The following is a 14,936-nucleotide window of genomic DNA, read 5'->3' on the forward strand; positions in this document are numbered from 1 at the left end:
TTTGTTAATTGTAATTAAAGGTCATATGGAAGCCCTTCCTCCCACAGCATGTAATAGCCAGAGCCCCTCTCCTGGGCCCCAGAGAAAGAGTGTCACACACTGAAGAGGATTTGGAGGCAGCAAGTCTGTGGACAGTATGCTGCAGCGCATGTTGCCACCATGGGGAAAGCAGTTCCTTGATCTTTGGAGTCGTTTGCCAGGTTGTGCTGATTATGAAAGGATCACTGTTACATTACATGCATAGTTCATACAACTCTACTTGTTTCGACATTTTCTAGGACACATCAGACACTTTTAGGCAGATGGGACTTTGTGAAAATTGTGATCTTGATTTGAAAAAAATCAAATTGAATCTTTTGAGGTCTGTTGGTTATCCATATAAAGATATATACCTTTTTAAAAAGATTATCTGGAGGAAATAATACTTGCAAACTTTTATTGAACACTTAATGCCTGTCAGGCCCTGTGTTCTTGGCTTTTTCTGGATTATCTAATTTTATGCTCAAACAGCCCCATGAATCATTATCATCCTCGTTTTACAGATGAACAGACTGAGGCTTAGGCACATCGAATCATTCACTCAGGCCACAATTAGTTGGCTGTATAACTAGCATTTAGACCAGCAGTCTGACTTCAGTGCCCACACTCTCAGCCAGGGCACCATAACTTCTTGGGAAGTTTAGAACTCTGATCTCTTTGTCATAGGAATAGAAAGCAAGGACAAAGATGATACTTAATATTTTAGTGAATAACTGTGTGAAGCCCTGCCCTAACAGCTTTACTTATCTCATTTCTCACAGCAGTCACACAAGGATGTTTGACAGTTCTGCCTCCTGTAATCAGTTCATTACAGATGAGGAAATGGAAATCTAGTGAGATAACCCAAGATCATTCAGGTATGAAGTGGTAGGTGGAGTTCAAACCCGAATCAGTCTGCCTTTGCAGTTTAGACTGGGAACTGTGGCAAGACAGTGTCTCCCTGTTACAGAAAGAAACGTCCTCTTCCGGGATGTCCTGTCCTTCCCACACTCCTGAGTCCTGGGGTGATGTGCTCCCACCACTCCTTAGGGCTCAAAGCTGAGGGCTGCTTTTCTAAAAACCACTCTGGGATGACACATTTTAAAAACAGAAGTGCCCCTTTTCCTTCTCATACCCCTAGCATTATTGCCACTTTCTGTCTCTTCAAGTTCTGTGGGATGGACTTAGGTAAAAAGCCACTCCCATAACCTCTTATTTTCTTTTTTAACAACAGTTATACGCCAATAAAGATAAAAACAAAAAAAAACCCAAAACAAACAAACAAACAAAAAAAACCAAAAAACGTAAAAAATATTATGAAACAACCTGATGTGAGACGAGGAGACACGGTCACTTTGTTTGAGCCTCTTTAGAGAAAGTCCAAGTAGCAAATGAACTTGATACTATTTCACTTTGTAGGAGGAAATAACATGTTTCCATTACTCAGTGATGAATCTAATGATAAAATCTCGATTGAGCCAGGTCTATATTTTGTTAACATTTTTATTGCTACGTGCTCCCAATACAACAAACAGCATCAGTAGTGTACACTTTGATAAAAAGGAATTTTTAGCTTAGTAGAAAAGGAAGCTCAAAGATCAGAAGTATAATGAATATATACATCTTTATGGGAGGTGTATGTGTGTGACCAGCTTTCTCTGTGTTCCCCTGTGGACCAGATGCATGCACACGCAAGCAAACTAGAGGAGAATTTCATGCTCGGGAAATTTTTAGGGGAAAAAAATGACTTCTATTTGAGGTTCAGGGATTGTTTTACAATCTGGAATTCACCTAATTCATTTGACTTTCAAAAGTCTTGCACCAAGTAGCAGCAATTCTTTAGAGGTATAGAGTCAACAGGTGAAGCTGTTATTTTTACCATGGTTAAAATGCAAACGTTCTTGCACATTCTGTGCTTTGAGAAGTTAACATATCTATATTTTAGTTTGCATAATGTATTTTTAGACAGCTCAGGAACTGACCTCAAAATCATGTTGTCAACACTTATCTTTCTTTTTTCTTTTAAGTGTAATTCATGAAGTATTTATCTCCTTCACATACTTCTTTTTTGGTGTTTCTAATTCCCTATTTCATTAAACAGCTAGCTATCTGAGCCCATACTATTTTATGTTTCATTGAAGGGGAAAAAGTTACCAACTTTGCATCAACTACTCTAAAAATGCAAAATTTGCATAACATCAATTTTGTTCGATTTAGCTCTTTGATTTGGCTGCTGTAGTTTGCTTAAATTTCTCCTCTATGTACAGAACAAAGCATGCATCTCTAATTATGTCTCTCTAGTTTACCAAAATATGTCATTGATATTAGCGTAAATATTTAGTACATAAAAATACTATCCAGAAAAAAAATCAACTTTTAATAAATATCTTCAGTTCTGAATTCTATATACAAGTACTTTACATCTACTCCCTGGAGAGAGCATTTCTGGCTTCACTGTGAGTAAGGTGATCACTGACATAAATTACTAGCACATTATTGCAGTCAGATGCATGGTGGTTGTGAACATGTAGATATGAACCATGCGGAAAATAAATATTGCAACCATTGACAAATGCTTTCTTGAAGCTGCTTCCAGAGCCCTAAAGCCCTGCTATACTTGATTGTTATTTCTAGTTCAACGATGCTTTTCTCAGCTACTGACATACAAACAAATGATCTCAGTACATTTTTCCTTTGTTAATAATTACAGTACATTGAGTATACCTGTTTGTATACATACGTCAACAATGGGACAATTAAAAACAACACAGGAAAGCAGGACAATTCAATGGTGTCTATTGAGGCCCTGGTAAAAGGGTTTCCATTTTGTCCTGCACAGGCTCATTTACTGGTCTCTGTTCCCTGTGACTACAAGTATACTAAGACACCAAACTTATTCTTTTTTATTTAAAGGATGGAAGGTAATAGGTAAGTTGAAATCTCTATATCTGCAGCTTATCTGTTTTTTTTTCTTTTTCTGTAATTTAGGTGTCACATTGTTGATCAAACAAAATCACACAACAAAACCCTTTGTATTGTCAGTAGCAGTGTTTCTAACTTCTTTGTAATATTCTGCTTTGAAAATCAACTCATAGAACGTCAAATAAGGCAATACTCAATGACAGGCACCTAGAATATCCAGAAATGTAATATAGTAAACAATCATTTGAGAACACATCTCTTAAAATAATACTGATTTCTGCAATATACAGTATTTACACAACAGCTGCAAATTTGCTCATACAATATTTCTAATATAGATAAATAGGAATACAAGTCTAAGAATTCTTTGCTCCATTTTCAAAACCTTTTGTTAAAATGTAAACCATTGGCACCTCTCTTTTATTTTTACTGTAACTTTTTTAAAACAACAACAAAAAAATCAGCTGATATGCACAATTGATTCCAGTCCCTTTTCTGCTTTAGAAAATGACCAACACGCTTAGCAACTTACTTTCCTTCGGTTAATAATCTTTGGTGCTTTCTTCCAATGAATTCTGGTAAATGAGTCAATGCAGAACAAAAGGAGGATGAAAGCAACTAGAAAGTGAACCAGCACTTTTTGTTCTTCCACGTACAGATAAAATGAGTTGATGATTTATGGAGATTTCCACTTTAAACAAGCTGTATGCACCACGGGGAGAGGGAGCTTGTCCAGATTTTCCATTGATGTCTAGCCTTTTGGCTTCACTTTCTCATCTTTCCAATGTGGATGATCTTAGCGGACGTCTCTTGTCAATAATCTTTTCATCTTTCTTTGAGGTTCTTGCCTGAGAAGAAGCACCTATGGAATCACTGGCTGCAAGGAAGGGGGCAGCAGCCATTTGTGGAGATGCACTGAGGTGGCCACTCTTGGTGGGTGGGGAGGCCAGTCTCAGAGTCTTATTTTCTGCTGGCTGAGCTCTCCTCTGGGGTAGGTTAGCACCACTGGATTTACTGTTTGGCTTGAAAGCAGCATGTGCATTTGGACCTCCTACAGAAGAGATCCTGCTCAAAGACTTCTTCTTCTCAGCAGGAGTCTCTGAATAGTAAGGAACCAAAGATGTAGGCATCATTAGAGATTCGGGGAGGTCACTGGAGTTAAAGATAGCATCATCATGAGTTTCAGCAGCTTCTGGAAGGTATGGTGGTGGCAGGGTGCTGCTGCGCTTGCTACATGACTCACAACATAACTTGTTATAACCTGGTATGGAGCAGTATCGCGCCAGCACCTCCATTTGACAGAATATGGATTTATCTCCCAAACATGGCTCATCTGCAAAGATTAAAAGACAACAAAATGAGACATACATCCAAACATCAAAGGAGGACAACATGGATGGAGCTAGAGGGCATTAAGCTAAGTGAAATAAGTCAGACAGAGAAAGATAAATATTGTATGATCTCACTTATATGTGGAATCTAAAAAAACAAACAAAACAAAAAACAGAATCATAGGGGCTTCCCTGGTGGCGCAGTGGTTGAGAGTCTGCCTGCCGATGCAGGGGACGCGGGTTCGTGCCCTGGTCTGGGAGGATCCCACATGCCTCAGAGCGGCTGGGCCTGTGAGCCATGGCCGCTGGGCCTGCGCATCCGGAGACCGTGCTCCGCAACGGGAGAGGCCACAACAGTGAGAGGCCCACGTACCGCAAAAAACAAAAAAACAAAAAAACAGAATCATAGATACAGAGAACAAATGGGCAATTGCTGAGGGAGAGGCAAAACAGGTGAAGGGGATTAAGAGGTACAAACCTCCAGTTATAAAATAAATAAGCCATAGGGATGTGACATACAGCATAAGGAATATGGCCAGTCACATGGTAATAACTTTCTATGGGGACAGACTTATTGTGGTGATCATTTCATAATGTATGCAAATACATTATGCATAGTGTATGCAAAATCACTAGATAGTACATCTGAAACTAACATAATACTGTATTTCAACTATATTTCATTTTAAATATAAAAATAAATATAACTAAAAGTGAATAAAAGGAGGGAAGAAATTTAAATCGTATATGAATATAAAAAATTTTAAGTAAAATCTAACATTTACAGGAGTTGTCCACATTCGGCTTTGCATTAACAATATGAATATTAGGATGAATTTACTAAAATAAGTATTCTCTATGTGCAAAGCACTTGAATTGACCAGCACTTTCACATCTCCATCAAGAGTCTTCAGATCAAGGGTAATTTTTTCTTCCTAGTAGAAATACATATCTGATTTTAGAATGAGAAAATAGAATTAGTTTTACCATATTTTTAAGATATAGAGGGCACTGGTTTTTAAAAATTTTATGATAGTTCTGTCTTTATAATAGAGTAGCCTCTATATTAAATTTAAATTTAAAATCAAAATAAATACTAAAGACCTGTTGGAACATATTAAATCTTAAAACTATATTTACCAAAAGAAAAATCAAGATACTATTTTGATTTGGAGACCATTCTCCAGAGTGAAGGCAACAGTTTCATGTTTACCATTGAATGTTCTCAGGTTATTTGTTATTTGAAAGCACAAATCTGGGTAAAGGGTGCCAACTTTCTTATGAATAATTCATGGTTCTTTAATTTCATTGAATTGATAGTACTTTAAAGAGTACTAAAGAAACACTCACAAAACACTTGGTAGGTGTGTGTGTACAGACTATTTCTATTATTTTTTAATTTTATTGATTATAGGTTATAAGAATTACATTTCAAAAAATCCAAACATTGAGCTCATGAAAATGTTAGTTTGTATTTCTTTTCAGCCATTCCAGAGCATATCCTATGCAGAGCCCGTGTACGCAGTCTAACGCAGAATACTGATCCCATATCCAATTAATAAATGCAAAGAATTGTAAATTGTGGCATTTATGGAATATAATCACTTAAAATTACAATGTAATATTGGGTGATTCTACATTGCTAGGTAAGGAACCTGCTATATAACTTGCCAAAGAAATTAAATCCCTTTTCTAAAGTTCGAGGGGAAAAAAAGAGGGTCAGTTGTCAGGGCCAAAACAGGCCTAACTTACCACCTTTGTTAGCGTTATAATGCCATGCCCACTTCCCAAGTTGTGGAATGACTTGTACTTCCCTGACATTTACACATCTATGATACAGTATGATGTGTTTGAATATTTCATATTAGCTAAGATAATCATCTAATTAGGTTGTGAATGCCTGAGAATCACATTAATGGGTTTCACCTCAAGTATCAATCCCTTTTCCTATCTGAATTATTTTTTCTATGCCTATAGCTTTCTATGCCTATAACATTTTCTTTTGGCTTAAGGAAAAGTATCAAGCAAATTCTTGCTGACAGTTGGCCATATTTGCAGAAATATATACCTCTACCAGTTATTAAGATCAATAAAGCTTACTCGAAAAGTGTTTAACCTCCTGTCAGTAATGCCTATGTAAGAGTAAAATACTATGGTGACAGGAAACGTTATAGTTTCTAACTAGGTAAATTTGTTCTTTTGGCTTTGATTTGTGATTTGAAGTTTCAAATATACTTTCCAGAGAAAAATGATTAAATATGTAAGTCCTCTGTCTCCCCCTCATGGTCATACTTGTTCATGCCACCCCACATTTCAAAGTAAAATGTACAAAGAAATATTTTATAAGGTTTCTTTGGAAGAGGAGCCAGGCAGTGGGAGGATAGGAAGAGAGAGAGGGAGAGAGAGACAGGCACAGAGAGTCAGAGGGGAAGGGACACGGGGGCTGGGAGAGAGAGAAGGCAGGGAAGGCAAGAGACACGGGGAGATGGAGAGACAGATGCAGAGTGGCAGAGACAGGGAGGTGGGCAGGGAGGGTGAGGAAGGACAGAGAAAAGTGGAGGAGAAAGAGAGACACTGACAGACACATGTGCCAGAAAAGGGGGAAGGAGGAGTGTTAGAGAGAAAAAGAGGGAAATAGAGACAAAGGAGAGAGTCAGGAAGAGATGAAGAGAGAGAGAGGAGGAAAGGGAGAGAGCAGGAGAAAGAGAGAAAAGAGGTAGAGGCAGGGAGACTAGGAGGGGGAGAGAGAGACAGAGAGAGAGAGAGAGAGAAGAGTGAGGTGGAGAAAGCACGAGTGATACACACAGAAAGTGAGCAACATATAGACAGCAAGTGACAGCAAGTCAGAGACAGAGAGCGAAACCCACAGAGGAAAGGAGAGGAGAGAAAAGTGGAGATACAAAATGAGACACAAAGGACACAGACAGATGCAGAGAGAGAGACAGAAAAGGAGGAAGAAGGAGACAGTGATAGAAACTGAAACCATCCAATATATGCTATTTGTTTTACAATAGCAAATTGAAATTATACGGATGTCCTGACTTATGATGGTTCTACTTACGATTTTTGGACTTTATGATGGTGTGAAAGCCACATGCATTCAGTAGTACTTTGAATTTTGATCTTTTCTGAGCTAGTGATACATGGAATGATACTCGTTTGTGATGCTGGGCAGGGCAGCAGCTGCAGCTCCTAGTCAGCCAGGCGACCACGAGGGCAAACGACTGACACACTTATAACCATTCTGTACCCAGACAACCATTCTGTTTTTTACCTTCAGTATAGTATTCAATAAATTATATGAGGTATTCAACACTTTATTATCAAATAGGCCTTGTGTTAGTTGATTTTGCCCAACTGTAGGCAAGCGTAAGTGTTTGGAGCACGTTTAACGATAGGCTATGGTGTTCAGTAGGTTAGGTGTTTTAAATGCATTTTCGACTGACAGTATTTTCAACTTAGGATGAGTTTATCAGGATGTAACTCCATTGTAAATTGAGGAAGATCTGTACGTTAAAGAAAAGAGACTGCTTTTGCAGTATGGCAAGAGTAAGTTAGGCAAATTTTAGCATATGCACAAGGTATCTATTTTGAAAGCACGCTGTTCAAGTCTATGGAAATGGATGGGCAGGTATTGGAAGTGGCTTTGTGAATGACATTTATCATCCACATGCCTAAATTGAATGATTTTAGTAAAGTATTGCCAAACCTTCTGCATTATTATGCCTTTGACAATGATGTGAAGTTATAAAGAAAATCAAAGAGAGAAAACAAGTAGCTCCTTCTAGAAACACAAATTGACAGAAGCTACATATACATGATACGGCCCTCACCCCAGCATTACTGCCTAATGGGAACCACAGAGGCCGCAGTTGTTATGATAACTAACCGGAGGGGACACTGCCGCACACACCACCTTAAAGAACTCTATTAAGCTAATATTTCAAGGGTGTTTTCCTTTAGTCATTTTTCAGTAAGCGAATGGAAATTCCAGAGCTTGCCCAGAAAGGAAGTTCTGCTTTTTGAGGCTCAAAAACCGTGATCAGAACAGTGAAATCAGTCAGTGTCACACCTACCATTACAGGGAGGCAGCTGACAGGCTCGGACAGACTCAGGCTTTTCACCGTCGCAGTGGTCACCCGCCCTGCAGAGGACCTGCCTCACCTCTGTCCCTTCGCCGCAGGTTACTGAACACTACAGAAACAAAGGCTGTGATTATAGACGTTTATTCCACCAGGACTGTCTTTCTTCCTTTCCCCATGTGCACACTCAGACACACACATGCACACACGAGCACACACGCATACACAGCTCTGGAGTTCTTTCTCTGTGGCCCAGTGTTACAGTGACTTGGGAGACAGAGCATCCGAGCTTTATACCCTGGGAGCATTGCTCTTTCTCTGAAAGCTTCATAGAATTGCTGTAGGACTAAATGAAGGCAAAGGGGACATGTATGTAAAACAGTTATGCCTGGCATGTAGTAAGCATTTGATGCCAAACAAGTCATTGTTATAATGTAACACCTTCTGTAGTTCCTAAAAGCAGTAGCGGAGCTCGTTTTCAGAGAGCCCGTCTCGGATCAAGCTTCCCATTCTCTCACCTTCCTTACAAATGGTGAATTTACTGACATGCTGTGTTGGTTAATTAAACCTCTTTGGAACTACTATTACTCTAGTCCCACAAATTCACTTCTTTAAGGAATGGGCTAACTGCTCTAAAACGAAGCCCAGAAGCAGCCGTGCTATTGATCTAGGTAGGAGCTGTAGAGGCGGGATGCTTGTTCCAGGACTCTGAGGGGAACGAGACATGAGTTATCCTTAAGGTCCTGCCTGTGCAGGTCACTTTCATTTGCCTGTTCCTTCCCTCCTGGGCCTGCTCTCCACTTCCTCCTTTGTCCTCCGTCTACTTTTTGCTGCCCTTTCCTCCGATCCACTCTACTATCACCCCATGATTCTTCATTTGGAGTTTTTAGATATATCAAAGAACTGTGGTTAATACGGGCAATGAGACACTGACTCAGCCAGTCACCAAGCAGACGTCATCTGGACACGCACCGACTGGGCTCTGGGGAAGCAAGGCACCTGTTTTTTTGAGAAATGCATGGACTAGTGGTGAGCACAGGCTCAAAGACAGGAGTTACAATACACTGCTGTGATCAGCAGGCCACTGGAAGGCCTCTTTGCCTTTGGAATGCAGAGGAAGGGCTGCCGGGAAGGGCAGCCTTGGAAGCTGGTACTTTGGACCATGCTGCTGAGCCTTGGTGGATGAGGGGGCAGATGGTCACATAGGAGGAGGGGGAAGGGCAAGCCAGCCAAAAGGGAGGAGGCTCAGACCAACATGGTCTTTGAAACAGTAAACAGTTTACTCAGACTGGGACAAAGAGTTAGAATAAAGGAAGATGAACTAAGAAGACTTATCATGGGATGTATTGTGGTTATCATTTTGCAATGTATACAAATATCCAATCATTAAGTTGTACACCTGACCCTAAGGTAACGTTACATCAACTATACTTCAACAAAAAGAAAAAAAAGAAGCGTTCGTGTGGTGTCAAATGGGGCAGGGCCCTGCATTCAAGGTCAGGGATTTGGAATGTATCCAGGAGGAAAGGTGCAGTCCAGAAAAAATACCGGACAGAAGATCAGTCACTTCTCAGAGGCTTCTGTGTCACAAGACGTCCAAACGTGGTTTGCCCCCATCAACTAATCTTTCATGCAAACACTGTTTTAACCTGTGAGTTTTTCCTAATACCTACAGATGCATAATGCTTCCAAACTACGTGACAGTTTCGCAATTCACACAAAGCCTACCTGATACGGAAGCCAAATTAAAATACACGTCACGTGCTTACCCCTCCCCTCACCAACGCACACAGAATTAGCACACCCACCTCGTTCCAGGGCCCCGTTTTCCACTGGGCCGGGCAGGGCACTCTGTTACAAGGCCGGCGGCTCTCTGGACGGCCACCCACGCAGTACTTGCTGTGCACCGAGCGGTTGGTGCCATCGTGGGATGGCTGGAGGCAGCGCACGGCGCGGAGCTGATAGCCGGAACTGCCGCAGGTTTTGGTGCAGTGCTCCCACTCTTCTGCCGCCCAGCTGGGGATGGGGGTTAAGACTGAACTTGGCGACTGGGTTGCGTGGTGTGCCCCTCCCTGCACCGCAAGCCTAGCTCTTTCTGCCCTCTGAATGACGTGCCCCCGCCCCGCGGGGCAGGTTCAGAAAGACGGGTGCATCAAACAAAAAGTCTTAAACTTTCTAACAGTCATAGGCGGGGCACATCTATTTGTTATCTCCTAGTAGTCTGTCTCCCAGTGACTCTGAAACAACCTGCTCTTTTCCAAAAGGATCATCCACAGAGGGTTTCTGAAACTCATCTTAAAGTTGTCCCCTTAGGTTCAGGCATGATGGTAGTTTCCCAAAATAGCACCAACTCATAAAGAAGATGTGGCACATATATCCAACGGAATATTACTCAACCATAAAAAAGGAAATAATGCCATTTACAGCAGCACGAATGGACCTAGAGATTATCATACTAAGTGAAGGAAGTCAGAGAAAGACAAGTATGATGTAACTTATATGTGGCATCTAAAAATATGCTAAAAATGAACTTATTTACAAAACAGAAATAGATTCACAGACATAGAAAACAAACTTATGGTTACCAAAGGGGAAAGGGGGTGGAGGAGTGATAAATTAAGAGTTTGGGATTAGCAGATACAAACTGCTATATATAAAAGAGATAATCAACAAGAACCCCACTATATAGCACAGGGAACTCTACTCAATATTTTGTAATAACCTATAAGGGAAAAGAATCTGAAAAAGAACATATATATATATCTTCTATATCTCTTTTATATATAGCAGTTTGTATCTGCTAATATATATATATATATATATATAACTGAATCACTTTGCTTTCTACCTGAAACTAACACAACATTGTAAATCAACTATACTTCAATAAAAATAAAATAAAATAGAAACCAACTCATTATAACAAATAATTATAAAATTATAAAAACCAACTCATTAAAATAAATAAAACCAACTCCTTCTCAGCCATATTGCCTCACAGTGTTAAATATCTGAAAGGAAATAAAAAAAGGCTCCATCTGATACCTGCTATGACAAGGTGATTTGGTTGCTGCTGCTTTTTCATTACCTCATGAGTTTACTCATGTTTGAATATTCTAAATGAGATTACAGTTCCATCTCTATGGTTGTTGCTGTGAAGGCTACCTGACATATCCATCATGTTTGGAAAATTCAGTTCTTCATATAGGCCCTTATTGGACCTGATGAAAAGGTAAAGGTTGTATGCATCTGGGCCTGAGCAGAAACTGCTTCCATGAATGTAACTGATAGAAATATTTCCAAGGAATTTATTTTCAAAAAGATTTCCTATGGGACATTCCCAAATTCTATGTCAAATTCAATGTCAGTGCCCCAGCCCTGTCCAAATTAGCTATGGATACAATATGACAGACAGTTCATCATTGCATATGTCCCAAAGGGTTGTCACCATTGATTACAATAGGTAATCAATCTGTTAGTATGTAATGGAAGCATACTATTTATCCTTTCCAAGTTACTTTCCCGGTGCAATTTTTTTTCTTTCTGTATGTATGGAGCACCAAAATTTAAACAGGTTAAAACCTTGGCAGTCTTTGCTATTCAGAGTTTAAGACTGCCATAGGTTTTCAACTGGCAGTACAATGAATTGTGGCAACTAAGAAATTTTACTCAATTTTGAAGGCTTCCACTGTGACTCTTATTTAAAGATAGGTGTTAACATTAGAAGTATATACTTCATAGTCATAGATACTTTTTGTTACCTTTATTCCCTCCTGAAATTCCCAGAAGACAATAAAAAAATACATAAAATGGCATACACTCATAAAGTGTTCAGCATGATGGTTTGATTTACATATATTGTGAGATGACTACCACAACAGGTTTAGTTAAATCCATCATCTCATATAGATGCAAAGAAAGAAAAGAAAAAAAAATTCTCCTTGTGATGAGAACTCTCAGGATGTACTGTCTCCATAACATTCCTATGTATCATACAGCAGTTTAATGCTGCAGTCTATATACATGTGAACAGCCAATGTTCACCAGACACGGAAAGTCTCTAACACAAATGCTGAACGAAGGGAAAAAAGAAATAGAAGAAGCAATGCACAAAAAAGCAAATAATCTTTAAGAGCCTAAGAAAGATAAACGAATATATTACATCTTTGAAATAAGAATCAAATGTCTGGAAAACAGAACATTTGATAAACAAAACAGCGCTTGGATGTTAAAACTCTCTTGGATGTTAACGACATAATAGCAAAAATGGAAAAATTCAGCAGGAAGAACAGTAAATACCAGGAAAGAAAAGAAGATCTGTCTAGAAACCCTAACTACAAATTTCCCAGAAAGAATACTGAAAATCATAGGGGAAACTTTTCAAAGAAAAAATACAAGAAAATTTCCCAGAGGTAAAAAATATTAGTTTTGTGTTTTAAAAAGTCTACAAGTATACAGCACAAGAGATGAGAAAAAAATGAGCACAAAGGCAGTTTATCGCTATGAAATTTCAAGACACTAGGAACAAAATGATCCTACAAACTGAAAGATAGAAAAAAAAAAAAAGAGGCCACATAGAAATAACTGAGAATTAGAATAGCAAATGACTTTTCAAGAGCATAACTGGAGTCTAGAAAATAATGGAGCAAGTTTATAAATTCTGAGAAAAATATATTATAGGTTGGAATGGTATACATACGTGTGTGTCCAAATGATCAAGAGTATGAGTAGAAGAAAGACTTCTTATATACCCTTATACTTTAACCTCTTATATACTTTTCTTAGGTGTGTATAGAAGCTTAATTCTTATACACAATTTTTCCCTTGTATACCGTTTTTTCATGAAACGACTGAAAGATATGCCCTACCAGAATGAATGAATACTCTATAAGATAAGAAAAAGAATGCAGAAAACAGGAGGTCCAATACAAGAGATATGCAGTAGGAATCCCCTGGAGGATGGTAAAAAGAATCCCCAGGAAGGAAGCTGTGTAGGAGCTCAGGCAGGAGCTAGAATACAGAGAACTCTCTGGGACATGTCTCTAAGAAGACACAAGGACAGGATACTTGAGTGCATAGCATTTAGAGGAGAAGAGTTTGGGGATGAATTAGTGAAAAGTAGTAGAAAATGAGACATAAAAATCAAGACATTCACTAACTCTAGGAGAAACAAAGTTTAATAAGAAAAGAAACATAAGCAGAGCATGCTACGTGACTCAACTGTCAAGAGAGACACATGTTGTTAGAATAATATGAACTCTGAATATCAATATCAGTATTGATACACACACACACACACACACACACACAAATGAATCTATATATAAAACAGAAAGAGACTCACAGACAGAAAACAAACTCAAACTTATCGTTACCAAAGGGGAAAGGGAGGGGAGGAAGGATAAATTAAGAGTATGGGATTAACAGATACAAACTACTACACATAAAATAGAAAAGCAACAAAGATTTACTGTATAGCACAGGGAACTATTGATATATTCACTATCTTGTAATAACCTATAACGTAAGATAATCTGAAAAAAATACATAACTGAATCACTTTGCTGTACACCTGAAACTAACACAATATTGTAAGTCAACTATACTTCAATAAAAAAAGAGAAGAATAAATAAAAGCAGTTATTTTTGAGAAGCAGAGATATGGGAAAAAACCCCACAGGACTACAGCTTTATATAATTCCTGTGAAATGATCTGATCATTGTAACCAGGTATATGTATTAGCTTTGACTAAAAATTAAGTTAAAACTAAAAAGAGCTAAAGACATTTAAATCCTTTTTATTTGGTCCTCAGTATATGATAGTTAAAATAAACACTTACAGTGGATGTGTACACTCTTGAATATTGCACATTCTTCTAATAGGTTTTGGCTTTTTGTTGGCCTCACAGAAGCTACGATGAACCATTTTATTATCACTTTTCCTACGGCATCCATATTTAGTGTACTGGAAACCTGGTAAGGGAAATATATTCCTTTGGATTTAATCACTTGATTCATTCCATCATACATTTGATCATTCACTCATTCATTCATTCATCAAATATTTATTGAGTCATAAGTCAGGCACTGTTCTAGGTGCTGATGTTTCAGAAGCAAATTAAATAGTTAAATAAAAATTAAATAAACAAAAATCCTTTATCTTTAATAAATATTACAAAGTATTAAATAGCAACTGCATGCTTGTTAATAAACTAGACCCTGATAAATAGTCTCCTGTGAGAGTCAGATATGAAAACTATGGTGACAATACCCAGTGACATAGGCTTCTACAGAAAAGACATATAGAATATTGTAGGCCTCTTTGAATGGCTGAAGTACCATATGTGAAGTGGGTGGGAGATGGGAAAGGATCTGTTCTTTTTTTTTTTTGTGGTATGCGGGCCTCCCTCTGCTGTGGCCTCTCCCGTTGCGGAGCACAGGCTCCGGACGCGCAGGCTCAGCGGCCATGGCTCACGGGCCCAGCCACTCCGCGGCATGTGGGATCCTCCCAGACCGGGGCGCGAACCCGGTTCCCCTGCATCGGCAGGCGGACGCGCAACCACTGCGCCACCAGGGAAGCCCC

At 39.0% G+C, this 14,936-nt stretch overlaps 1 protein-coding gene across 4 annotated transcripts in view; it reads right to left on the reverse strand.

Moving 5' to 3' along the window:
* Nucleotides 1-1,653: 1,653 nt before the first annotated feature.
* Nucleotides 1,654-14,936, reverse strand: part of ADAMTS3 (ADAM metallopeptidase with thrombospondin type 1 motif 3) — a 291,950-nt gene continuing 278,667 nt past the window's right edge. For 3 of the 4 annotated variants that reach the window (XM_024115432.3, XM_024115433.3, XM_028491897.1), the window contains 4 exons: nucleotides 14,194-14,326; nucleotides 10,162-10,369; nucleotides 8,348-8,465; nucleotides 1,654-4,273 (listed from right to left, as the gene is read on the reverse strand). In XM_024115432.3, the coding sequence (XP_023971200.1) occupies nucleotides 3,714-4,273; nucleotides 8,348-8,465; nucleotides 10,162-10,369; nucleotides 14,194-14,326 (1,019 nt within the window). In that variant the 3' untranslated portion in view covers nucleotides 1,654-3,713. The remainder of the gene's footprint in view (nucleotides 4,274-8,347; nucleotides 8,466-10,161; nucleotides 10,370-14,193; nucleotides 14,327-14,936) is intronic. The other variant, XM_055086022.1, reaches the window with a different exon arrangement.

The sequence above is a fragment of the Physeter macrocephalus genome, chromosome 7 (genome assembly GCF_002837175.3).
Source record: "Physeter macrocephalus isolate SW-GA chromosome 7, ASM283717v5, whole genome shotgun sequence".
NCBI classification, from domain to species: domain Eukaryota; kingdom Metazoa; phylum Chordata; class Mammalia; order Artiodactyla; family Physeteridae; genus Physeter; species Physeter macrocephalus.